The sequence below is a fragment of the Lissotriton vulgaris genome, chromosome 5, assembly GCF_964263255.1.
Source record: "Lissotriton vulgaris chromosome 5, aLisVul1.2, whole genome shotgun sequence".
NCBI lineage: Eukaryota > Metazoa > Chordata > Amphibia > Caudata > Salamandridae > Lissotriton > Lissotriton vulgaris.
Genome location: NC_141693.1, coordinates 1,878,713,728 through 1,878,741,670, shown reverse-complemented (window position 1 = coordinate 1,878,741,670; position 27,943 = coordinate 1,878,713,728). Strand labels below are relative to the sequence as shown.

Below are 27,943 nucleotides of genomic sequence, written 5' to 3'. Positions count from 1 at the left end.
TTCAAGTCAAATGTTTTGTAGGATGTTAGTTCGGCTAGGAGAACCTTTGCATTAGAGATCTGTTAAGGTTAGCCAACATCGTAATGTGGAAATGAAATTGTACATTATATGAAACTGTTATTTTAATGTTTTCTTTTGTTTCATATTTTAATAAATACGGCCGGGAAGGGTGACTCCCTTCCCGCCTTCCAAAAGTTCAAGAACTGTTTCCGGTTTCCCAATTCTTGGGGATTGTGTTGAGAGGGGGTGGCGGGAATCTCGGCCATATGGAAAGGGGCGACCAATCGGTCCCCCCGAACGTATGGTCGAGTACCACGATCCCCCCGGGAAGCCATCTTGGGCGGGAGGCGAGTCTCGGCTGGTATGCCCGAAGCGGCGTAGCCGGGGCGCGCCTTTTTCCCGCCCTAGAGTGGGCTGGCCTAGACACCAACACGGCCGGCCACGCCCTTGGAGGCAGGCGGGGGCAGGTTCACGCCCACCCCGAAGACGGATAAAAGGAGCGGAAGCCAACAAAGCATCCTCTTGTTCCTGTGCTCTGAAGCTGCACCTCCCCGCTGCACGTGAGCTCGAGACGGAACGAAGAGCAATTTTGACCCACCCACCAGCCCCTGAGGACAGCGATTCGTTGTAAATACAGTTGATATAGTATCTTTGGTTTTCTCTGCTTTCTTACAGGTTGTGATGGTTGTCGTGAAAGTTCTTAGCGATGCAATAAAGATTGATTATTTTCAGTATGTTTTGCTAATAAAGTAATTTTGAACAAGGATCGATCAGTATTTACGCTTGGTAATAAATGCTGTTTTGCTTTAGAGATCTTAGTAACTTAGGTAGAACTGTCGTATTTATTTTGGTCGGGCGGTAAGGTCATGATCGGTGAGCAGTAATTGGAAGATCCCTATGAGGGGGCGTCACCCATTACGGATGGGAGCGCGCGGGGGAGGTGGCCAATTGGCCCCTCAATGGGGAGGCGGTCCTGTCTAAGGAGAGGCCGCCGGAAGGAAAGGAAAGGTGGTCAAGGCCCCTTCCTGGATAGGAGGGGCTACGGCCCCTCCTGGGGAATTTCCCGGGGCCAGGACATCTGCGACGGCAGATGGGTAAGTTGTGTGGGGTGCGGGAGGGGGTTTACGCTACCTTTTAGACACCTCACACGAGTCCTCGAACGACCGTTAAATGGCGTCGAGTTTATTTGGGCCCCCGTCAAGTACAAAGGGAAATTGGTAAATGCACTTGAGGTACGCCTCTGTGCGGTCGCCCCTCTCACAAGTGAGGGTGGTATTTCTGGTTTAGGGATCTGACACCGGTTACGACCTTGCCGTTGGCCCTTAACGTTAGGATGTACAATTTCAAGTCAAATGTTTTGTAGGATGTTAGTTCGGCTAGGAGAACCTTTGTATTAGAGATCTGTTATGGTTAGCCAACATCGTAATGTGGAAATGAAATTGTACATTATATGAAACTGTTATTTTAATGTTTTCTTTTGTTTCATATTTTAATAAATACGGCCGGGAAGGGTGACTCCCTTCCCGCCTTCCAAAAGTTCAAGAACTGTTTCCGGTTTCCCAATTCTTGGGGATTGTGTTGAGAGGGGGTGGCGGGTATCTCGGCCATATAATTCTGTGTAATTCCATCACAGTATTATCCTTCAAAGAACAACTGACCTTAGATTTCAGCAAAATGGCTGCAGATCGGTGGTTTTACACCGTGAGATAGTTAGAATTACATATTCTTTACTTTCTCAACAAAGAAGCTGGAGCACTTCCCATACTGTTGCTTGGGGATGATAGTGATGAGTTTTACACTCTCCAGAAACCAGATGTGGTCACTACAGGAAATAGATGTTTCTGGCGAATCTTTACTTGCTCCATCTCCTCCATTTTATGGGTAGATTTGATTTTCAAGACAAGTGAATATTTGCTTCTTTCTCTGAGACGTTGCCTGAGGTTCTCTGTTTTGGGGTGTTGATGCCAAAACTATTCAAATAATCTCAGACGTTTCTTGCTGCCATTCAACTCTTTACTAACTGTGCTGGTTATTTGTTGCTCTCTTGATCTTAATGTGCTGACATGTTAGGTTACTGACTTCATGTTCCAAGGGGTTAGACTACGGATGATAAAAGGTTTCTAGGGCGAACCTGACAGTATCAATGCTTCTTGTATTTAAAACCCACTTGGTGGTCTTTGAAACTAGCAATAGGTCATAACTTTCAATTAGTGGCAAGAGGTGAGAATGGTTGGGCCAGTCTAGACAAACAGTAATGATAATTCTCCCAACTAGAGTAGGCCTACGATTGAGCGGTGTGTGTAGGAGATGTAGAGCGAGGTTGCCGTCTGCCAATTATGAGCATTGCGGGGATGATGATGCAACCTGGTATCGGTTGAAGTCATCAATAAAAAGACTGCTCCATTAAATGATCGGCAAACATTTTGTCGCTGGGTAGGTGGTGGGAAACAAATAATGTAAAGGGGCCATTCTGTGGATTATGCCACGTTACGTCTCAAAACTCCAGCTGACATCAAACAAAGCAACAATCCAGAACGCCTTTTGTTGCTGATTGCTAGAGATGCATGACTGAAAAAAGAGAACTGTTTTCCTCTCCGCTGGATGGCCCATTTAAAAGGAGCAAAGCTTTGATTTCTAGCAAGATGTGCAGGTTTCATTACGTAAGCAGGAGTGATGAAGCTGCAGTGGCCTTTATTTCTTTTTGCCGGTCTCAATTTGAAAAAAATCCCCATCTTGGAGTTGTAAATTAAAAAACAAAAATAATAAATTTAAAAAATGTGCAAAAGTGCTGTGTTGAAAAAGAGTGGCCCAGCAAGAAACTGCTGGTGCAATGCCCTTCAAAGAAGAAGGGGAGCATCAGTGGAATTGGCGAGCGGGCAGCGAAGCAACAGAGGAGCTTTTTTGGGTGATTTTTAAATTATTTTTTAAATAAAAAATCAACTATAGATAAAGTCACGCGAGATTGAGACACGTGAAGGAATGGTCAAGTTTGGCATAAGGAGAGCACAGTGGTCAGGATGTGAGGTGAAGCAGAACATGGGGAAGAAAACAAGTAAACACATGCATGACCATGGAGTGCTGAAAAACACAGTTCCCTAATGTGAAGCCGTGGAATGATGCAAGTCATCCAATCAAAAGAAGGGTAAAGGAGCTATTCTTCGGGGAAAGCACAAACACAAGAGGAAGGAAAGCAATTGAATAAGAAGCAAGAAAACGAGATTCAAAAGAAAGCCAACCCATGTTAAACAATGTCTGACCCAAAGCCCACCTTAAGTTTTGGTATTAGGCACATTAGGTTTGGACAATAAATACCTAAAAGCCATCTGCAGGGCCACGCAAGTTGGCCGGCGGAACGCGTCTCTGGGGAGATCCTCGCAGCCCCAGCATAATCCTTCACTATCCTGCCATATCTTCTTCCCCACAGCGCCAAACTAAGGCTGTGGTTGGAGCTGCACCCCGTGCTGGTGAAATCCAGCAATACCGTGGCCGGAGAGGCGAGTAACAGCGACGTGACTGTAGAGGCCTACGGCAGATATGGGGGCCTTGGTGGGGGTTTGCCTGAACTCGGCAGCCTGGCCGGACCTGTGGGATGGCTCTCCTATCGCTTCGTCCTCCCTCTAAGTGGCATGCGCTCTTGGCTGGCGAGAGAGCTGAGTGGACAGGGGAGGCACAGAATGGACACAGAGACTCTTGCAGCAGGCCTGAGGCTAGCCTGGTAAGCACACTGCAGCCTGATACGCAGGGAGCCTCGAGTGCCTCCCTGGCGGGGAGCCTGAGGTGTGGTGGGGTGCTTGCTGCACCCCAATCTTCGATGGGCATGGGGAAGCATATGGCCTATGCTTGGGGGTGCATCTTGTGGACTGAGCAGCTGGGGGGCCCCTGGAGTTGGGTGGCAACCTTGTGGTTGTTCGGGTGCTTGTCCAGTTCTGCCCTTGGTCGGGCACCTGTGGGTGGCTCACATGAAGAGCTGCTGTTTGCCAGGTGAGGGATTCCAAACCACTGGCTGTGCCTTGGGGAGCCCGGCTCTGCTGCCTTATGGGTGGATGTCTTAGAGGCCCTGGGTGCACTAGATCCTACGTGTGCCCCCACTCGCTTTGGTTGAGGCGGTGTTGCAGCTCCTATGACAGTGACGGAGTGTGGGGGCTGCTGTCGTGCCTGCATAGCTCCTGCTGTGTATGGGTCGTGCAGGGACAGTGCTGGGTGTCCAGGAGAGTACTGGCCCATTCAGTTGTGTAGGGTACCCTGTGGGAGACCCTGGTGGAGCACATATGGGGAGAAAAACAGGTGGTTCTCTCTCAGGTGACCATCATGGAACAATATACCTCCACAACCAGGAGCCTGGCCAGTGCAGTGCTGAGGAGACCTCCGGTGCGGAGTTACATGCAGCCCTACATGGGCTCAAGTGGCTCTCGAGGGGAAAATAGAGAGTGTTGCTAGATGTTAATCCCCACCATGCTGACCTACGGAAAGTGTCAGACAAGGTTCGAGGAGCGGATGGCTGCAGTCCAAAGTGGCCACACTGAAAAAGCAAATGGTGGTGGTCACCTCTAAATCCGGGATTCTTGAGGCGCAGGCCGAGGACACTGAGGGTAGGTTCTGCCGCATTAATGGTCGTCTTATTGGGTTTCCGAAGCGGGCTGAGGGTAGCGCCACGGAGGAGTACGTAGAGCGCTGGATTTGGAATGTGCGCAAAACTGCCGGACTGTCTCCATGTTCGCAACCAAAAGTGCACACTGGGTACTGGCAGCTCTCACTAGGCCGGGGGCTCTGCCGCAAGCCATTATAGTACAGATCCTAAACTACAGGGAACAGAATTGTATACTTCGGGCTACCCAGGAAACAGGCACTGCCCAGTTCAAGAATCATCAGAAATACATCTATCCAGGCTATAACAAGAAGGTCCAGGGCTCCAGGAAGGACTTCGTGTAGGTGAGACCAAGTTGCACGCAATGGGTATCCGCTACATACTCCTGCATCCCGCTCGACTGCGGGTACTCTCGGGAGGCAAGTCCCAGTTTTTTGACACCCCATAGGATGTGTGGCGCTGACTCGAAATATGGGACAAGGTACCCAGGGATGGGGCAGGACATGGACGGATGGTCACTGGGAGTGCACTGGGGGCCCATAGCCCCAACTGGAGGTGGTGCGAGTCTCCAGGGATGGATGTTCCTTTGCAGACTAATGAGGGCCCCTACAGGACTGAGATCCAGAGGGATGGTACTATTGCTTTGGTGCCCCTGGGTTCTGTGTCTGCTGCTGGGGAATCAACGGAGGCCTCGGAGCCAGCAATGGCGTTGGGAGGGATACTGGTTGATCTTTTCCCCTTTTGATGAGCCTCAAAATATTATTGGGTGCCTTTTGCTTTTTTTCCTGTCTCTCCCCTTCGTTTTTTGGGTGAGGAAGGGCATATAGACTGAGTTCACCATGTGATTTCTGGATTCATATTGTTGTTTGCGCTGCTCTAGAGAAGGTCAGCATAGTTTGATGGGCTGTTCTTCTTATGATTGATTTGATATGACATTGCATTATTTGCAGGGTGGAGGTGGCTGCCTCCACATTTGTGGTAGGATACAGTTTTGGGTTCAGAGTTTAGGCTATGGGTCCTGGCAGTGAGGAAACAAATGGATATGGAGTTTGTTGTTCTACTGTATGTCTGGGAGGGGAGGAGTTTACAAGGGGGTTATTTGGATCTTGCAGTTAATGGATGGTTAAGTTTTCACTGCAGTACACTACAACTTTTATCTAGTTGCTTCTTATTCTCCAGACTGCTACATGACAGAAGAGGTGGGATGCGGGTCGGGTCCCCGAGGGGCGAACATTCACAGCACTATGGCTGACTATACAAATATCGTAACATTGAATGTGCGAGGCCTGAAGGAATACACCAAGAGATACAGGGTCCACTCTTCAGGAGACCCACCTTATGGGGGGAGAAGCTCAAAAGCAGGATAGGAAGTGGAGGGGACAGTTGCTTTCAGCCACACACTCCACTTATGCGTGAGGGGTAGCCATCTAGATCGCACCTGGGGTCCAATTAGGCACACTTTTAGTGAGGCGGATATAGAGGGTTGGTACTTCCTGCTGCAGGGTACACTGGATGGGAGGCTTATTACACTCCTCAAGACTTATGCACCCAAAATCGATGAGAAGCACTTCTTCAACTGCATTCAGGATTTGTTGGAAGACAGTATGGGAGATCCAGAGATATGGGTGGGAGACTATAACCTTATGTTGGATGGGAACGAGGACTAGTATCCCCCAAACATGGAACTAAACCTCTCATGACCAAGTCACTTGCCATGGTCATGCATAACCTAGAGTGGTCTCATAGTTAGCGAATATTACACCCAGTGAGTCATTGTTGGAAAACGAGGCAGCATCTGTGAGGCCTGCACAAATAACAGGACACATTTGTCCTTCGCTGGGAAACAAACACCCTAGGGCAGAGCCTGACTCTGAGGGTAGCGCTGCAGAGCAGTCTGAGGCTTACTCAAGGGAGGTGGTGTGGGCTAGTAATCGCCATTTGCAGGTGCGCAAAAATAACACTCAATAATTGATTGTCCAGTCTGTACTTTGCTTTATAAAAGTAAGAGTACATTTATTAAACACACACTCAATACTTTGCACCAATTTACAAATATACATAAGCTGTTGGAATTACTTTGTAACTTTACCTAACATCTCCAACCATCCCGCAGGGGGTGGGGTCTAGTACCACAACACCCATGTATGCACATTATCTTGCCCCCAATGCAATTAGTTGACAATAATCTGGAGCGAGGGCCCTGCGCACTGGCACCATCCCAGTGGCGTCCCCCCCATTACCCCAACCAGCATTAAACAGAATACACCTGCCTTGGTGACACATGACCCTGGCTGAGCATCTCCTACTGACCATACAGTATGCACCTCTACATCTTAAGGGCTAACAGTCTGGGGTCTTCACCTAAGCGCAGCAGCAAGAATACATGTTTACAAACACTTTAGAATGACCATACTCATAAAATTTGGATACCATTAGCAATGCATTGCAATTACAGCCTCTAAAGGCATCACAGATGATCACAGGATTAAGTAAATGCAGTCAGGCACCCTAGCAGGAGTGTCTAGCCACTTACATCCACTTTGCTTATGACATCACCTTACAAACTGTGAAATTCAGTCCCTCTAAAAGAAATAACCATTAGTAAATGCATTTCAATGTCATTACACCATTTCACCTCCAGTGGCTGCCCTTCGAGACATCTCCAACTCAGCCCTTCAATCTTTGATGCACTTCTCAACGAAACCCCAGCTGTAGAACAAAAGTTCCAGCCAAGGAGGTGATGCAATCTTCGCCGAGCGTTGATGGGTTATTCTTTTTAAAGCCTCAAGAAACTTAGGGTGGGACTTTGCTTTGTGCTGGGGGCGAGACTGCGCTTCTCCAGCAGCTCCCCCCAGCACCTATTCACACACAAGGGTGACCCCTCTCCTCTGGGGGCCACCAAAACGCCAAAAACGATCCATTCCCCATGCCTTGCAAGGCATTATGGGGCTTTCAAGCTCCTGCTGCTAAATACTAGATGAGCGGCTCTCCTGCTGTGCTGGGGAGAGCCGTGCTGGCGCTTCACTGTTGTCTGGAGCCTCGGTGGGGGGGCCTGTTCCCCCCCAGACCCCCAGGGCAGTTTGGACGGCTCGGGGAGCCCACCCCCGGCTGCTTAGGACCTTTTGTCGGAGCCCGGTCCCATCCAGGCCCCTGGCTCCTCCTCCTTGTGGTTTCGGTGCCCCGGTCCCACCCGGGACCACCGCAGGCCTTCCTCGAGGGAGGGCAGCACATGGAGCCCACCCCCAGCTCTCCCCGCGCGGCCAGCACTCTTCTGTGCTGCCACGGGAGCTGGCCGAGGGCCTGCCCGCTCCGGCAGGTGGACTCGGCGGTCCCGATGGGACCTCGGGGAGAGTGCGGTAGCACTCCCCCAGCCTTCTCCTCTTCGTCGGGGCCGGGGGATGGAGTCCCGGGCCCATGGATATCTTCGGGGGGCGCGACGGTGCTCCCCCTCCTCCGCCACCTCAGGGCCTGGAGATGGGGTCTCGGGCCCCTCCTCCTCGACATGGGGTTACTCGACAGCGCAGCCCATCGCCATTTTCGTCAGGGGCCAGGGTGGGCTCCTGGTACCCCGTGGGCATTGTCACGGGGAGCGCGACAACGCTCCCGGCCTCCATCTTCGGTGGTGGCATCTTCACGGGGAGCGCAACCTGACCGAGGAGCGCAACCTTACCCACCCCAGGGGCATCTCTGAGACTGGCGGCTGACGTGCTTCGTCGATCTTCTTAGGGGTCAAAGGTCGCCTACCTTCCGTGGGCCATATCTCAGCCCTTGGGGGTCCGATCTGCCCCACATTTGCGTCTTCTCGCTCCTGGTGGCGCCCCCCCAGCCACTGGGAGCACTCTCCTTCGTCCTCGGGGTCTCCAAGAGGGTGCATTCTTCACTTGTTCCCTGCGCCTCTCTTCTCCCTGTGCAGAGGCCTCTTCTTCTGCACACCAGTCCTGGGCTTCTTCTTCTGTTACGGACCTGAGGAGCAGTCAGGGGTGTCCTCCTTCCAACTGCCCATTGCGCCAGGCTCCAGCACCTTTCGCCTTCGCAGACCACACCCGAGAGAGCTTCTCTTCCTGTGCAAGTACTTTTAAAAGTTGAGTAGGGGGCTGGCAGGAAGTCTCTGTGTGTCCTATCAAACAGCAACATATCACTTCCCTCCCCCTGTTCCCTCATTCTTGTCCAGCCTCTGGGTTGTTCAAAATGGAGCCGTCCAGTATCTCTGGCCACATGGCCTCTGAAACCAAACTCCTTCCCCCCCTCACTGCCTTCCCTCCTTGGTGCAGGTCATTAATCTAACCTGCCAGGGCCAGACCCCAGCCAGGGACTCAGAGAAATATGACATTTCTGGACGACCCAAAAGCAGTACAAATATGACTTTGGACTCTGCAGAATACTTATTTTTACCTACACTACAATGGACTTAAGTGCGTGCCTGGAATCTGTAGTCCTTGTGGAAGTTACTCTAGCCATGGGTTCCACCTTCCCATAAGGGAATACTGAAGTGAAAAACACAGTAAAACACACTGACTTTCCCTGGCATGTTCCCTTCCAGTGTATAAAGCCTATTCCTGTCACAACCCAATTCTGCAAAAGTCCTGCCACACCATTCCCTCTGTAGCTGCTCCTGGACTGCGCACGCTAGGAATCTCCCCTGCGCCGCTGCACACGCATGCACACATGTCTGCATGTAACCACTGCGGTGCCCCATACTCCAGCTGCTGCGCAGTGGCCTTGTCAAGCCAGGCGAACACCAGTAAAATCTCTATGCCGTCTCCTTCATTATGAGTTCACTGTGGATGAGTCCCAGATTATGAGGCTCCCCCACAGTAAAAGCTCAACAATTAGGTGCTCAAAAAGCGAAAAATCCGGGCGGCCCATAGTGTCAGAACCACCTTCTAACAGTCATGAGTACCCATGTCACTCATCTACACACAACACTTCTAGTCGGTTGGACCGCCTCCTGATAGCTGGGGTGGATTCCTGGAGATTGCACAGGGTGTTTCACCGAGGAGAGATCTTTCTGATCATGCCCGGTCCTGTGGCACTTGCAGTGGGGAGGAGACACCATATATCTTGAGCCTAAAAGGTGCATGCCTATCGACCTCCTGATGAACAGGCGCTGGCAACCTCTCTCACTGACTTTCCATCGGTTAAATCGGGGGATGGCCACCTTCAGGTTGCTACACTGGGAGCCTCTCAAAGCAGTTATCAGGGTGGCCTGAATAGGCAGCACTTATGGGGTCCGGAACTGGAGGTTGAACAGGTGGGGCAGTAGAGTAGTTTAACAGAGCTTCATGGGTTTGATCCGACTGCACCAGAGGCGCGGGCAGAGGAACTCCGGCTCCATAGGGAGGTGCTACGCATATGGGACACCTTGAATAAATGAAAATACCAACAGCGCCTACCCATGGATGGGGACAAATCTGCCAGGATGCTCGCTTGGATCCGGAGACAAGAACAAGAGATACTCCCTGTTCTCCATGTCCGTACACCTGGCAGTGCCGTGGTGACCAACCATCAGGCCATCTTAGATGTTTTTGAAGGCCATTTCCAGCAGGTGTATCAAGCTGGTGTGATCAGCCCTGAGTGGAGGATGAAGGACTTCCTGGGCACAGTGGGGTTGCCCACTCTTGTGCCAGGCCTCGTGCAGGAGCTGGAGTGGGGGAATCACAGTGGAAAAATTAGGCAAGGCCATTAAAGCCCTGCACTTAACAGATCTAAGACCCCTGGAGGGAATGGATTCCCCATCGAATTCTTTTGGGCATATTCCACAGTACTCAATGACAGACTACTTGAGGTATTTCAGGAGGCGAGGAGGAATAGTGTTCTTCCGGCCATCATGAGGGAGGGAATTGTAAATGTTATGCCAAAACCAGATGGGGACACTGCAGACCCTCATTTCAAAGACCCCTTACCATGCTGAATCCAGTGTTAAGATTCTGAGCAAGCTGCTCGCGACCAGACTGGTAGGGGTAATTCAAGGGTTAGTGCATGAGGATCAATGCTGCTTTATGCTGGCACATTCAATTTATGCAGGTTCACACACATGCTCCACAAGACCCTTAATGATAATCAAAACTGACCTTGGGTTCCATAGATCTAAAAAAAAAAAAAGCCTTTGATACAGTTGAGTGGGGTTACCTTCTGGTGGAACAGGCTGGTATTGGCTTTGTGCCTATGTTCTGCAGCTGGGTGCAACTTCTGTACACTGGCTGTATGGTTTTTGTCAGAGTTGGGAGTGACCTCTCTGAGCCATGGGCGGTTGGGAAGGAGACTAGACAGTCCTGTCACCCCTGCTCTTTGCTTTTGCAACTGAACCATTGGCCTTGCGGGTACTCAGGAGTTGGCGCAGTGGGGGACTCGAGTAGAGCATGGGGATAGGCAGAGCGGCAGTGGCAAAGATGGTCTTCCGGCCTCACTTTCTCTATCTAGTCCAAAGCGTGTTGTTGCCGCTTAGGCCGGAATTCTTCTGTAAATTAGAAAGCTTTCTTATCTCACTGGTGTGGGTGGGGATACGCAGCAGAGTGGTGCTGTCAGTCCTTAAACATGATTTGGAGGATGGGGGGGGGGGCAGGTCCTACCAGACTTATGGACTTATTACGCTGCCACACTGCAACATGCGGTGAAATGTTTGAACAACTCCCACAACTGGGAGAAGAAATAGTACGCAGATATGTTAGGGGGTGGTGGGAATACTCTGGCAAGGTTACTATTGAGAGGGGGCGCTCTGAATGCCCAGTCCCTTACTTGTTGAGACAGGCAGGAATGGGGTGTGAAGCTGTGGTCACGAAGGTGCTACGCAGTGCCCTCTTTGATAAAGAGCACAGTCTGTGTGACCTGGCTAAATTTTGTCTGGGATACGTCCATGAAGCAACGGAGATTGGGAGGATGCGCAGTGGCGTTGACACCTATAGCTGGGGAAGGTTTTCCTCACATTTCAGGAGACATTTAGGGTAGGCCCGGTCTTTTTTTCCACAATGCCAAACTGGAGAATACAGCGAAAGAGATGTGGGCTAGGTTCCCGGCAACACCTCGACCCTCTCGGGTGCTAGGTGGGCTGCTCCAGTAGGGGGGACGGGCAGCACCTCATTACCCTGTTCAATGGTGCTGTATGGGCAGACATGAAGAGCACAGGGTGAGAGGGGCTTGGGCCAGGAAACTGGGGGAGCCTTTAACAGATGCAGACTAGTCCCACGCATGCTAGCTGGTTGGGTGGGTGTCCTGTAACCACAGGTTTAAATTATTGCATTTTAATTTCCTGCACTACACTTAAGTGACCCCTAGGCAGTTGAACAGAGTAGACCTGTGGAGAGGTGCTAGCTGCGCGCGATGTGTGGATCTGGGAGCCTCTTTTTTACATCTAGCCCCGCAACGGGATTCAGAGCTTCTGGAGGGCTGTGGTATCAGCCATAGTGCAAGCGACTGCTATGAAGGTCCCCCCCGTCACCCAGATGGCAAGCTCCGCTACAAGCTTGCACTGCTATTAGCACAATCATTAAAAAATGCAATAGGTCTCGTCTTTTATTAAGTTAAAGCCATCTGCTTTGCTATACAATACCATTAGCAAAGCAAATGGCTTTAACTTAATCAAAGGTGAGACCTATTGCATTTTCAATGCTAGTTAAAACATTGCAGTGACATTTCCAGAATGTGTGGCACAGTCCAAACACCAGTTTTTTTCAGACTCTGCACACAATTGTCTGTCAGACAGGATACCTGCAATTTAGAATTTTGGAATCCATTGAATAAGGTAGTGACAAGAAGGTTTGTAATGGGACGAGAAATTCATTTTGAAATCACTAGAACCCCAACAGACATTTACGGTAAGCCTATAATTTGTCAAAAGGGGGGCTGACCTTTTTTGTATGGTTGTGGCTGACATGCACTTGCGCCTCTTTGTGTTATATTACAAGGTACCCCAATTCACTCACAGGTGTCTTTTTTGTTTATTTATTTTTTATTGGTTCACAACATAATACATCTCAAAAACCTTATACAACAAAATCAAAGAAAGAGGGAATACCTACATTCATTCATACAAAGCATAACAAAAATGAAGACCCAGATGTCATTCATATACATAACAACATGCACGATATAGGACTACATAACACTGAATGGCAATTTCAATCTTCGTAATAATCTGAGAATGCCCCCCAGATTTTCTGTCCAATTTTTTTTCCTTTTTCTGGACCCGGTAACTAAGAACAGACCCCACTCCAACTTATATAATTTGTACATTCGTGCTCGCCATTGCTGAAATAAAGGTGGATTTTCCTGAAGCCATTCTGAGGCAATACAAATCCGTGCAACAGTCATAGTGAAGAAGATAAAATAACGAAAACGATATAGTTCATCAGCACAATTGTCTTTTGGGGTGTTCCCCAGCATCAACATTGAGGGAGTGATCACCACTCAAATTTTAAGAACCAGAGACATAAATTTTTCAATATCATATAGGAACCCTCTTAATCTAGGGCAGGAAAAAAAATATGTAAGCTATCTGCATGATCTGCTTTACACCGAAAACATTTTCCATCAAAGCTGGCTCCCCATTTAGACATACCGTGTGGTGTGTAGTATAAGTCAAACAACGATTTAAAAAATTGCGCCTTTAATGTTAGCGGACATTAAGACTTCTTTATAAAGTAGAATCAAATCTTCCACATCAAGCTCAGTATCCGCTAACTTATCAGCCCATTTTGCCCTTATTCTCTCCAAGTCATCCGGTTTCTCCTCCACAAGCAGTCTATACATTGTACCAATCTTCACCCGGCGATCTATAGCCTCAACAGCCTGATGCTTTTGTAAACCACAGGTGTCAATGTGTTTACAGATTATGCAAGAAAGAGTGGACTACAATGAGAAGGGCCATGTGCAGAGGTTGCCCCACCTCCTGCTTTGTGGGCATCAGGGTTCTGGTGTCCATTACATAAAAAGGTTGCTTCGACTGCCATGCCGCACTATGGCAGTCCAGTAAAGGTTGTATGTATGGATATTATATTCCCATCACTGGATGGCAATGAGTCACACAACAAACTCATTTCACCCCTTGCACGCGATGTTTTACATATGATAATATGGGATATGCAGGACTAACTATGTAACTGTTCCGCTAATGAGGATACTTAATTGGTTTTGTCAGGAGGTACTGAAACCAGTAGTGCTGCTGAAGCATGACTGAGTGCGAACTCTAACGGGACAGCCCGAGACAGCACCTGCAGCCCACTGCAAAAGGGGCCGAAACCTTTCTCTTGCGTTCCGAAGTAAGCTGCCATATTGAAATATACCAGGCCCACCCAGGCACAAGCGGGAGCCTGTGCACCCGACGCAGTCGTGAGCCATCCCCTCGCAAGAGCCGCCACCAGGAGAGAACCAGTGACCTCGTAATAGGCAAGCGAAACACATGCCGCTGGTCTGCTACGCCTAATCCCTGGGATAAGAGGCCTGTGTTGCCGTGGAGGGACCCGTGCGTACCACGTGGCAAGAGGCTGCAGCTCCAACGCCTTCTGTTGGGAGATCATACCCGCTATGCTGCTGTGGCCCCTGAACCGCGCGGCTCCAAACTCGGCCTAATTTGCTCACATGGCCATGAGGGTAACGTGCGCTGTAATCACTAGGCCCCCCATAGTACTTTTTTTTTATTTATATCGTGCGGGGGCACACCTGAACATTGACCCATCCATAAGCGTCCTGGCCACGCCACTGAGCAGCTGATAAGGATACCTCTAACACCTGTATAAAAGGGGGGCTGCAAACTGGCCTGTGTGTTTACAGTGTGAGAAACCAGCAGCTTGATAATACCGACCGTACCTCGGTCCGCTAGGTTTGCCCACAATTGTAGCATCGCTCCCAGGCGGGGGGCGGGCTAAGGTGCCGCACCCTTGCCTAACCCCGCTGGCTCTCTTGCGGCGCCGGTAGCATGGTCCCTGTAATGGCTGCCAGCGAGTGCACAGGACCGGGGCCAGGAAGCTGCGACAGTGTGCGCCATGGAAACCCACTGAGACTCTGTATCATCGTAATGCATTTCAAAATTCATTAAATGTTTGAACCCCATGTATACAACTATTTAAAACACACATGCACGCAAGAATCTAAACAAGAGCGGTACCGCAACAGCAACCGCGTGTTTATTTCCGCATCGCGCTTTCACTCGCGCTTTCACTTTAAGTGAAAGCGCAAAGCGAAAGTAAACACAGATGCGAAAGTAAACACGCGGCTGACTTTGCCAAAGCCGAATGAGAAGAAAAAAGTGCTTACGGACTAAGGAAGGCGAGAGGGTCACGCCGCCAGTAAACGATCCAATCCCGGTGGGCGGACCTAAAAGGAAACAAGGCGTCAACAAGAAGAGACTAAGAAGCCTCCTTTACAATGAGAAGCCAGTGTTTTGCATTTAAGATGACGTTACCCAATTAAAAAGATGGGCGGGCTTCAACTCCACCTCTGAGAGCTTCGGAATCTGTATTGATTCCAAGAAGCTCTCGAATGCAGAGAGAAGCGCATGCGCGCTGCTATCGCCAGCCGAGACCTAAAAAAGGAGAATAGCCATTGGGTGGATGGGATACAGGCTGCAGCAATTAAACTCAAGGCTTAGGGACCTAGGCAAAGGGATGCAGCAGAGGAGGCTCATATGCGCTTCGCACCTATTGATGAGAAAGCAGAGTATGGGATCATCCTGGGGGCTGGTTCTTCACATCTCTAATGAGGACGGTGACACCAGCTCGGGGAAGGGCACAAACACTGAGGTATGAGATGCTCCTTAAGATTTTGATGCCTTGTACACCCAAGTGTGATAATCGGTGCCCTTTTGTTCTCTCCAAGTGATTGGGTATGGTCTTGGACGTTGTATGCCTCTTATGCCCTGTATATCATTGCACTGCCCTGTTGAGTATCATGTGATCTGGACCCGGGAGAGCACTATTCCCATTGGCACATACTCTGTATTTTGCACTGCTTGTTTTTTGTTATGTTTTAGGAGAAGCTCAATAAAACTTTTTTTGTTTTGGTTTTTAAAATCAGTCAGTAGCGAGAAAGTGTGACTCCTGATGTATTTTCAGGCGAGCGTGCTTGCGGTCTTCTGTTGAACAACAATTTATTGTGATCCATGTTCTCTTTCCTTATTGCAAAACGCACACTGCCACACACCCATCAACATCCAAGATTTATTCCATATGGTACACGATCGTCCATAAAGATGAGGCAAGTTGCTCAGCCTTCAGCCAAAACCATAATTCACAAGCACAGTACATGAGATGTGTGTGTGGGGAAGGTCACAGCAAGGAGATTTGAAGGGATAAGGGTATCAGGAACACATAGTGAGCAAAGCTCTAAATGACAGGGCTGCTTTTCTGTATGAAGATGGGTGGATTCCCTCGGGTGACCAGGATTAAACATCTTAACACTCACCTGTCCCAAAATATAGTGTTGTGTTTCCTACTGCTGAGAAGGTTACACTAAATGTTTTTTTAAATGTAATGGATTTGTACTTAGAACAAGTAGTGACAGGTTTTCAATCAACCTTGATGCCCAACTTGTTTGCATGGCAAAATAATATTCACTGAAAGCTTGCAAATGAAGAGCCTTCATTAAAAGCCTGCATATTATATTATGAAATATTTCCTTTCCTTCCTGGGAGCTAATATTTGGACAGAAAAGCAATTGTACAATTACAGAGCTCCTAAAAAGGCAATAGAAATACCAAGAATTTGACTACTCAGAGAACTTTTAGGAGTACAGAACACCGTACAGAGCTCAGCTAGGTACTTGGTAAATTGATTTTGGGCAACAACTACTACTTCATGACAATTCCTACTCTATGGCCATATCATGCCCATTTCTACTTCAGGCGCAAAAACCATGCCTGTTGGCCACAGGCTTATTCCACGTATATGTTGTGCTGGTACAACTTCCAACAAACACACAGTTAGCAGCATTTCATTACACAAAACAAAGATTTAGAATGTGCAAAGGGCTGCCTCTGTCTAAATTATGTGTATGATTTTTTTTCAAAACAAAAAGGTTGCCAAGTATACAAAAATCTCAACAGTGGGTTTTGCAGAAAAAATGTATTCAGCAAAAACCCACCTTCAATTGTTCATATGCAAGTGAAGTTTGCACAATTTAGTAATGTGGCTCGAACTGCAGGACATAATCGCATAATTAACAGGTCAGCCTTCTCAGGGTGTTTCAATTTTCAAAACAGAAATGTAAACTATGGACAATTAAAAGTTAAATTATTAACACAGCTTCAATACACAAATCCTCAACTATATATAGGATCAAATAGCCTCTGCTACACATCACAAAGATATTGAAAATCACGGAGTAATCTCTGTATTTGTGCATGGGACTCAAAGGTGTAGTCCTCCGTTGCACACAATAAAATAAATATTACTAATAAATGAACATCGACAGATAAGCGCAGACTCAGGCTATTTATTGATTAACCTTCATGGAGGGAGGGGGTTTATTAGGTCTCGCCTAGGGACGCAGCACATGCGCTGCCCGCTTGAGATCTATTGTCGTCTGCTTTGCATTGTCACAAGTCAAAAACGCGCACTTTTGATTGGAAGGGAGGCATGCCTGTTCCCTGCCTGTCTCCTGTCTGCCATGCCTGCCCGGACAGGAGATGTGCATGCGCACTGCGTCTCTTGAGCGCTTAATCCGATGTTATCCTACTTGATTACTTTCTAAATGTTTTATTTCTTTATCATCGTTTCCTGTCGCTGTTTTAGTAGTTTTTTTTATTGATCATTCCTCTCTTCCTCTTTTGTTTCACTTTGATTTGGTTGAGACTTGACTTCCTAATTTTCCTTGTTTTTTTACTTGTTTTATTTCCTACCGAGAGCGGGGTCACCACGCTCGGTTTGGCAGCCTTCCTGTGTATGTATAGCAGACCTGTTCCACAAGAGGCCAGCCAACAGTAAGGCTAGTGCTCAGGAGGTCAGCACAACAGCAGCACATTGAGTACAGGCGAGGGGGGGCCTCAGTAGGGTGAGGGGGCAATGTTACCACTGTGCACTAGGGGTGGGGCTAGTGTCATAGGCTCTCAGGAGGCTCACAGTGAGTACAGGCAAGGGGGGGCTAGTTTCACAAGTGCTCAGGACATCGACAGAGCAGCAGTACAATGGATGAAGATGGGGGTACTCACGAGAGGGGGGGGTTGTGGATGTTACAACCAGGCAGAGGGGGCGCGGATATAGTTTTAATGGGGCAAAAAAACCAAATAAATCAATAAATAGATCGTCAAACTGGCAGAGTGATCTTGGACAAGAACTCTTCGGGATCTGGGTTTCCCTTTCCACCCTCCACAGAGATCTGCGGGAGCTTGTTTCACTCTTACAGAGGTGTGCAGGTGTCATTTACACAGTACACACAGTTTACCCAGGCCTCTTTAACCCTCGCGCACATGTATGTGCCCTTCTGTTATATTAAAATGTCCCCCTCATCCCCTGTCCTTCACTATAACAGAGGGGTGGAATGTGTATTATCCCTATGACTTTCTTTCTCCCGCAGTTTTACTCCAGATGAGCTTTGCTTGTCAACCCTCTTCGTCTCTGCGAGCCACTCTCTCACAGAGGCCCCTGTGAGCACATGTCTCTCTTGCAGAGCGCTAACTTTGTGTCTTTCCTCAATGTCTGTCCTCTAACACAGCTCCCAAACACTAACACTCTCCCAATAACAGTTCTGCCTCCATGCTGAGAAGTGCCAGGACTCTCCTAAAAGTATTTCCTCTGTGGTGAGAAATGCAAGTACTCTCCCTCTCCAATTAAAAAAGTGCGGGTATTCAGTACCTCTGGACACCTGCCCATTTAAATCACTACTTGTATTGCATCCCCTTCTATTGCTGCACCTGCACATTGGCCCTGAACCTTGATACTTGTCCAGCACCCTACTTTCAGCTCCTGCACTCTCTTGTACCGCTCTGTGTCTCATACAGAGCATTCCTTTCAAGCTTCCCCTGCTTGTGCCCTCTTTCTGCATCTGCAGCGCTCCATCTGTCTGTCCACTCCTGTTTACCCTGCATCCTGATCCCTCTGCCTCTCCACCCCCATCTCTTTGCTCCTACGGGTCCAACTATTGGCCCGGCACACTCTTTGCTGAAGTATCGTGTGCCACTAATTTCTTTCTTTGCATCTGCAATCCTAAATGACCGTCTGAGCTCTGCTCCCCCTTCCAACCCGTGTACCCATCTCTCCCTACACATATCTCTTTCAAGTATCGGTCTCCCTCCAGCCTTCCTTCTCTGTTCCTTTGCTCCTGCCTCACAGTTCAAGGCCCCTCCAGCTGCTCCCTACTGCCTCTCAGTGGACTCCTCTCGCTATGTACGCCTTAGCGCTCCATATTTATTGATTGCAGTTTTATATAGCGCAACTTTTTGCCTGTGGGGAGTAGAGCGCTTTACATAAGAAGCAGATTTTTATGTTTTTAACAGCATGTTGCACTTACAGGCCAATGGGGTGTGTCGATCCCTCGGACAGTCCTCTGTGGTGTCTCACTTCTGGAAGACCTCTAGGGTGTCTCAATCACTTTGACAGAGCTGCGTTTTTCAGAGTCTGTGCCAGTTCTAGGTTAATTGTTTTTGTAGCGCGTTTGCAAGACACTGGACGCTTTGAAGGCCTACAGCCTAACCAAGCAATGTTTTGTGAAAGGTTGTGCTCCTTAAACGTGGCCCACTTTTTTTGGGCTGCCTGGGCCTATATTTGGTCTCAATCTGACACCGCCTACAGCTGAACAAGAAGGGCTAGGTTTGGATATGGAGGACGGGTCCCACCTAGTAGTGCCTTGTAGGGGATGTATAGTGCTTTCCTCACCCTCAAGTGCTCGTGCAACAGCTTCTCAGTTTATGGTGATGCTATTGGGATGCGTGGCCTGAGGAGCGAGTTTTGTGTTGTGTGGGAGGTTGGGTGTCTCACACCTTTAGTGGCTTATACCACCAGTTCTGCATGAAGTGTGAGGAAGGACCACAGTTGTCTACAGACCAGGACATATTGTATCCAGTGAGAGAGCCATTCTGCTTTAGAAACAGTCAGGGATTTGTGGCTTCTCGTTATTCCAGATCGTTCCTGGTTACCCTGCACACACACTGTGATACTGGGAACTCTGTTGGTCATATTATCCAAGTACCCTGGGAGTGTGACAGGCACGTGCTCCACGGCCTTCATGTACATGGGTGCGTGGCACTGCGAAAGTGAGGACTCTAAATACCAACCCAGTGTTTTTATACTTACTAATGAGCATGCGCACACTAAGAGCCACAAAGTGAGCAAACTATGTAAACCAGCGGATGTCATCTCAATCGGGGTCTTAGCCTGAGGCTGGAACAATGCTACGAGTATCTCCTTTCATTCTAAACAAAATATGGAGGTCCTCGAACTACACTTGGACCAGTTCCTGGTGACCAGTCTTGTCTCTTAGTATCACCACCTTCAGGTTCTGGCCAGAGTTGAGGTCCAGCGTTGGTGTCCACTTGGACTCTGGAGTCCAGAGATCAGATGAACCTTTCAGGCACTTCTCTTATGCTGTTGCCAAATGATATGATCTCAGAATGACATAAGGTATTTCACCTAAATTTTAGCTTATTCTATACTTTCCGGTTGATGGTATGGTAAGGTAAGGTATGCTATTCTGGTGGGATGTTGTCTTCGTGCACCCCACCTAGGCTAAGGGAAACATCTTTGGGTCCCAACTCTCTCCAAATCCAACAAGCGTTTGCATTGCAATAGGTCTCACGTTTGTGAGAGTTTGAGCTATTGGCATTGTAAACAACAATACCTTTTACTTATGTTTTGAAAACCTGCAAGTGGTGCATAAACACTGAACGAGAAGCAAGGCTGGCAGTAAAAGAGGATCGGTGACTGCCAGACTTGCTTGTGATAAACAATGACTATATAGTCAATGCAGGTGTTTATGCACCGCTTGCAGGTTTTCAAAACACATTAATAAAAGGCATTGTCATTTACAATGCCAATAGCTCAAACTCTCGCAAATGCGAGACCTATTGCATTGCAAATGCTTGCTAATTTTCTTATAGAAAGCTTCAATAAATTGAAGCTAATGTGACCAGGGCAATAAGGCACAATTAATCAGAAGTGATTACTGCTCAGGGAACTTTCTGAGAAATTACTGACAAATGTACATTAAAACATCACCTCCGATTTTGTTCTTAAGCTTTGCAAATCCACACATAGCCAACTTTGAAAGGTATAAGATTAAACCTTGTTAGATCTGAAACTGAATATTTAGTATGTTATCAGATAGTTGTCCTGATAGTTTGAGCACCTCGAGAAAACAGCGTAGGAGAAGACGAATGAAGTGCTCTGCAGTTGTGAGCCACATTACTACTGGTCAGAGGAATAGGACAGGAAAACAGAAGCCGTTAAGCTGTGTCTATATAGAGATAAGCCAGGTGCATAAAGTTTTTTTTTTTTTTATTGGGTATATGAAAATGCAAGCCGTCATAACAAAATGATCAGAAGTCAAAAAACATGAAGAAGGTAACAAGATGGGTCCTGCCTGGTTCTACCAGTCACTGGTTTCATCAAGATGCTCTGAGATGTAATGTTTCATTGTTAATAGACAAAGAGGTCACTTCATACAGATCAGTCTATCTCATTGAGGCTATCAGTGAAATATAACACCAAACATCTGCAGCTGCCACCAACTGTCTATTAACACTCTAATGGAGCTTAACTATCACTCCATCTTGGAAATGTGAGAGCCCTGGAAACATAATAAACACAACTCTGCCACGATCCAATGCAGCCATGCATAGATGATGAATTTCCTAGCTGTACTCAGTTTCCCAGCAGCTTTATATTGCTGCCCTGAGATTCTGTTCTGGATTTAATTTAACAGAACAAGTGTCTGTCCAACTATTAAAAAGAGAGAACCAAGCACATTTCAGAACACACTTGGGTAGGCTACATATTATTCCTTTTGGCAACTCTTGGTGCCATCTTCCCCATTCGGCTTGTTTGTGGATCTGCTGATAACAGTAGACAATTCATGAACGCTCTGGTTTGACGAATATCTACTCCACGTGAACCCAAATGTTCACTGCAAAGTCCTAACCTTCTACCCACATGTATGTCACAATAAGGTGGACCAAATCTTATCCTACGTAATATTGTCTGCCAAAATATTGGCAATGGAATATACATTTACTATTAACTCCACAGTGGCGATATTGTGGGAGTCAATATTATGGTCACCATACATTGTTTTTTTGGAGACAATTTTGTGGTAGAAAACCTTCTCAATCCACTTGGCCCTCATATAAAAAATGTATTCCTATTCCAATCATGAACAGTAGATTAGTTACCAAAAGCAAAACAACACATAGGAGTGCCAGCGGATTAGCAATATCAAAGGTTTTACATTACAAAACTGGTCAGTTAGGATGTTTTAGCATACTATGTTCAATATCCTTCTTTTCCACTATTAGCTTTCTGTCTTTTATTTCATCCTTCCTCTCTTCCATTATGTGCAATTTCTTCTTCGTTATATTATATTGTACATATAATTTCCCTAGACCATTGTGGGTCTATTATGCTGTACTATACTTTTATAAATGTATCTGCCTTTAGTTTCTGAATAAATAATTACGACACACAAAAATAATTACGACACACAAAAAAAATTGATCAGACACCAAACATGTAAAGAACAGTCTGTCTACTCCTGCTTTCTAGCCACAGTGGCTCAGAAATAAATTATGAACGATGAGAAATTCACCTACTGCAGACAGCGAATGAGAGAAGGTATAAATTATTCCAAAAACAGATGCCAAGCAGAGGTTAAATCTTGAGCTTTCTCATCCCTCACCTGTATCCGGGGGTCTAGCTCTTCCTGCTCCTCTGCCAGCTCCTCCGCTTCTGTCTTTACCTTCATGTCTTTCGGGCTGAAGGCCCCACTAGAGGGGGACTTGTCTTCATTCCCCTCCGCTCCTGGGGTGGGCAGGCGAAGCTGCCCGGGAGGGGTCTCACGGCCATCTCTAGACTCCATGAGCTGGAGATTCTCCTGCTCAGTCTCAATGAAGCAAATGGTCACAAATGGAAAGCTCAACTTTCATTTAGGAAGAGATTCATGAGTGCTGTTGAGGGTCAGGATTAGTCAAGCAGAAGAAAGGGAGAAATACTGCCAGTTTAGCTTCAGCTGCCACTAGAGAAGTGCACAACAATGGGGTCTGGGAGAATTTCAACATCTATGAAGGACCAATAAAAGGAATGTCTTCAAGCCTACTGTCCTGACCTCTATCCATGTGGATGAAGGGACCTCCGAGGGGGTGGAGATACTGAGGACTCAGGCAAGGGGATCCATCAGAATCCTCCCTCCACCCCCTCAGCTCAGTGACTGACCGAACCCCCGCGGCTTGGGCAGAGTCTTCTTCTGCGCTCATGGGAGGAACAAAACCACTCCCAGGCACCACTGAAGAGTGAGAAAAGCGAGAACAAATCAAAATGTGGGTCCACAAAGGACACAGCTGTCTACATTTCGAGGGGCACCAGTCGTTTATCTGCAATAGAAGGAACAAAAGAGAGAGTAAGACAGTAAAGCAACCAGCCTCAGTAGACATCAGTTCACTACACATCTTTTACAATATGTTCTGGCAAAGCCAATAGGTGTCACAGACCCGCTGGCTTTGCTAATGCTGTTCAGCATCAACAAGATAAAATAAAAAGCATGATGATGTGTAAGCGCCTGATGATGCAGCAGCCCAATGCTATGACGTAAAAAAAAGTGTGCATGCGCCACCATGCACGTACATGCTTATAGCATGACGCCTGTGTATTTTTGGAGTTGTGAACTAAAAAAAAGTTCAATGTGTACAAATGCATGCTTTCAAAAGGCAATATGCAGCTTCCAGTCCAACCAAGAAAAAAAGGAAACACTGGAGAAGGGCAGGTGAGCCACAGTTAAAAGCAGGAGGATGGAGAGAAAACCAAATTCCGCTGAGATGCAAAATTAAGGGGAGTGGGGGGTTACATGGAGATATATACATTAGCGAAACATGGAGAACGCATCCAGGGTTCTGAGGGGAAAAGCAGCACAAAGGGGAGAAAGAAAGCAAAACATGCACTCCCATGTAGCGCTGAAGGCAAAAGAAAAATGTAGTCCCCTTAAAGTAAACAGTCAGAAGACACAAATAATTCAATGAAAAGGATGGCAAAGAATCTATACTGCATGACAGGGACAAAAACAAGAAAAGGAAGAAAACCACTGAATAAGATGTAAGCAAATGAGATGGACAAGAAATCCAACCAGTAGATAGCTATGGGCTGAATTAAAAACCATTGTAAAGCTTGGCATTTTTCATTAAAGTTCTTTGACAACATGCCGGTAAAAGATGTCTGGAGGCAAGACTTAAAAAGAACACCCTGAGACTAGGTCATACCTTCTCTGCTTCCATCAACCGCTGGAGAAAACCTGTCCTACAACCCTCAACATCAAAAATTGACCCTTTTCCTCAACGCTGCTATGACAGAGACATCTGTTAATCCTGCCTAGTCTCCAACACTATACATACACTTACATTAAAAGAGTGTCACTGAACCCCAAGAGTCATTTGGAGTTACCTCAAAACCGTTGAGCTCTCTTTATTATCTGACCCTAAATGTTTCCTCTATGATCCAGATAGTGAATATCACCCAGATCTCCAGCATCCCTACCAGTCTGCCCTCCACGGTACCCTCTAGCCTACTCACTACCAGTGCCTGGTCGTATCCTTACACCCCCTTTGCTCTGCAACCCTACACGTGCCTTGATGCGAGTCCCCTCCAGCCTCAGCCCCCCTAGTCAGTAAATCACCCCTACCCAGGTCCGGAGACCACAAAGCCCCACAAACAACGAGCCAGTGCCTTTTACCCACAGTAAATTTGATGACACAGAACGAGAGAGACTTTGATTCGAAAGTTATTATATATGTGTCTGCCAGCGATATTTTTAGGAAGGAGAAAATAGTAAACAAATGTGCGTTAGCTAAAAAGCAGGAGTCTCCCTCCTCCATAGCAAACAGTTAAAATCCTGACCCTTGCCAATACATAGGCCCCTCAGTCGCACAAACCCACAATCCCGGTCTTTTTAGGACAGCTCTCGGTATAATCACCTCTAGGTCACTCCCTGTGGGTCACATTCCAGTGTATGCACCTGCGAGCTACACCACTCTCGAGAATGCGGAGCCACCGCCCTGCCATGCACCAGCAGCGCGGCTCCACCTGCTCCCTCTTTCGCCATCCATAGTCAGTGCACCTCTGCCACTCCTGCCCCATCCTGCGCCCTATGGATTGCTCCATGCCCTATCCCTGGGGGGTAAGGACTAGAGCCTCAAATCACCTCCCCTAGGAATGCGCACGTCACAGACATGTCATAAAGAAGAAATGTAACATTTTCTGCCCTTAGTGACGTAACAGGCAAATACCTTGTGTATGACCAAGGAAAGCCCATATTACCTGCTAATCTTTGGCCTTTAATCTTCTCCAGCACCGCGGGGGCCGGAAGCGAAAACACACCCGGACCACCCCCTGTACCTGCCTGTCAAACGGGCAGCGTGGGGGTGGGGTGTGCGTGGTTGCGTCACACGTAGGGAGGTACCACGCAAATGGAGCGCCCGGAGAAGTCTTAAAAAGACTAGAGTGCTAACAGATGAAGGTAGTGGGGCCGTGCTGTTGGCCACAACAGCTTAGAAGCTTCGTCGCCATTTCGGGAGGAGAGATTTGAGCGGTAGCTTTAAACATGATACATAAGACCATTCGAAGATGGCCACCACACCGCAAAAAGGAACGCCTCAAAGCCATTTCACAGAAGGACGCCGACTATGAATCAACCGGTGCAAGAGGTCTCCTGTGCATTTTGACGCTTCCTTTCAGGACTACGATGGCTTAAATAAAAAAAAACAGCTCTGGAGTCCAGACACTGGCTTGTAATCAAAAGTCTCCTCCTGAGCACTGATTGGTCGACAGCAGATGAGGGCTACTGTGAGGTATGCGTCTGTCAGAGAGTGGGGCGGGGCTTTAGGGAGAAACAGCAGTACTTTATTTATTTATGCATTTTTATATAGCGCGGACTTTACCCGAACGTGACAGAGCGCTTCACAATAGGAACACTTTCATTACAAGACTGAAGGCTACCATTATGCAATAACCTTTTATTGCTGCCCCACGTGCAGCCCTTTTAAAGAGCATGTATTAAATCATGAATAAAACATTCCATTAAGAACTTTAACATATAATGTCATGGCAACTAGGCATCATCCTCTTTTATTGGCTGCTCCTCTACATTTGAGTATAGCCCTTTTTGACTCTAACCAGGCCCCCCTGGTCGTCTGTGGATGGTTTTCAAGGGGGGCGCGAATGCGTCTGCAATTACATGTAAATGATGGAACTACGTCCTTATTCATTTGGCTGTCTTCATTTACACGTAGCCCTTAAAATGTGGATTAAAAAGATTGGGGGCAGTGATTCAGAGTGCCGTGAAGGGAGGTCACGAAGTTGGCTAAAAAGAAAAGTACTAAATAGTCTGAGTATTTTGTTTTATTGCTGTCAGCTAACTGCATATAAAATAATGAGCAAACAGATTGATTGAAAAATAAAATTACGTTAAACTAACCCTTGGTAAATGTACTCTTTTATGTTATGAAACTTCAGTTGGCAAATATCATCACTGCAGATGTCTGTGAGTCTGAAACCTGAGCAACACATGATTGAACCCTAGTTGACACATTGGTGAATAGTGACCTTTGTACTGATAGTGCTGCGAGATCCCAGCCTGTGACAGAAAGCACTGTGAATTTGTAAGTTATTATTTTAACCTTGCATTACACACAGTCTATCATAGGCAGCTGCAAAATGATGCAGTGTTTTAAATAAAAACACGTTCCTACAAAATATAGTTTTTTAGTAAAAAGTAATCAGACTGTACCTAATGCAAGCATTTTTATAAGTATCTCCATTTTTCCTGAGCTCAGCTGATAACACCCCTGCATTACCCCCCAAAAAATCTTTATCACTATGAAGCATTAAGCAGGGCCATTGGAATTATTGGCATGAGAGGACCAAATTATGCAACAGAGTTTATTTAATTATGCAAGAAGAAAAGGTAAGGTATCCAGCGTAATCTGGCACATTTTGTGGTTAGCTTTACTTCTTTTTTTTGTAATTTTTAGTCATGGTAACACACTCAGTTGAAATATGATACATCATTAGTACCAGTTTAATACCCAAATACATCAATAAGCAACTGCAAGGTGACCAATCAACCTTTATGAAGGGCCTTTTACTGCTCCAGAACACGTCGCCATCCACGTTTTAAGTAACTTTTCATCTGTTTGTACCAGAATCATATTTTATGTGAAAATCTGCTGAATATGCTGCAGATGATGGATTATGTAGCAAATGTGATAAATCCATAACTATGCGGAAAACTCTGCTACCTCAGAAACTCATAATTCCAGTGGCCCTGGCTTTAAGTAACTCAATCAATTAATGGCTGGTAAGAGCATGTAGTGTAATGGCCATATTGTCAGACAATGAATCTGGGGAACCAGGTTCGAGTCTTGGCGGGAAGCTAAAGCATCCTGTGATTCTCCCTGCACCTGAAAAAAATAACATGTCCTTTTGTAGTGCAACTGGCACTCTGATACCTTCAGGCCAAGTTCATGCTATATAAAAAGGCAAAACAAACAAGCATTAGGAATGCATTAGGGCTCGGGTTTGTTTGAGTTAGAGATAATGGCATTGTAAATGGCAATGTGTTTTAGGCATGTGTTTTGGAGTGGAAGCATGTGGTATGTGTTGGAGATATGTGTGTTGGATTGGAATGTTATCAATGGTGGCATGCTGCACTTTAACGCATTATCTTTAAAAGGTAAAGTGCAGCATAATGCAATAGGTACAATATTAATTGGTGGATGCGTTATCAATTGGTGTGTGCATTGATTACCTTCCTTTACTTTGTGCTTCCTTGGTGAACGTGTGGGACTGCGAGCTGCCGAGGCTCTTCCTGCTGCTGCTCGTGCTTCTTCCTGCTGCTGCTCGTGCTTCGTGTGGGGCGTGGTCTGCCTTGCTGCATCTTTCGGGACATTTGTGTTTGGAGGCAAGCACCCAACGCTTGTGGTGGTGTTTGTTTGTGGCCAACTACTTCTGCAGGGCTGCGAGCAGGGCGGGCGCAGGACTACAAGTCCCAGGAGCGCCCGCCTGTCCTTATTGCTGACACCTGGGACGCTCTCCCTGCAGGCTCCTCCCCACCGCTATTCCGGTTAAAAACATCGTGTACCCGGACATCCAGTGGATTACCTTCCTTTACTTTGTGCTTCCTTGGTGAACGTGTGGGACTGCGAGCTGCCGAGGCTCTTCCTGCTGCTGCTCGTGCTTC

The 27,943-nt window shown here is 47.2% G+C and overlaps 1 protein-coding gene across 2 annotated transcripts in view; it reads right to left on the bottom strand.

Moving 5' to 3' along the window:
* Window positions 1–25,139, bottom strand: part of SH3BP5L (SH3 binding domain protein 5 like) — a 74,814-nt gene extending 49,675 nt beyond the window's left edge. The window contains exons 1-2 of one of the 2 annotated variants that reach the window (XM_086924384.1): window positions 25,024–25,139; window positions 22,400–23,090 (exon numbers count right to left, since the gene is read on the bottom strand). In XM_086924384.1, coding sequence (XP_086780510.1) covers window positions 22,400–22,579 — 180 coding nt within the window. In that variant the 5' untranslated portion in view covers window positions 22,580–23,090; window positions 25,024–25,139. Of the gene's footprint in view, window positions 1–22,399; window positions 23,091–24,680; window positions 24,822–25,023 lie in introns of those variants that run through there. The other variant, XM_086924385.1, reaches the window with a different exon arrangement.
* Window positions 25,140–27,943: the final 2,804 nt, after the last annotated feature.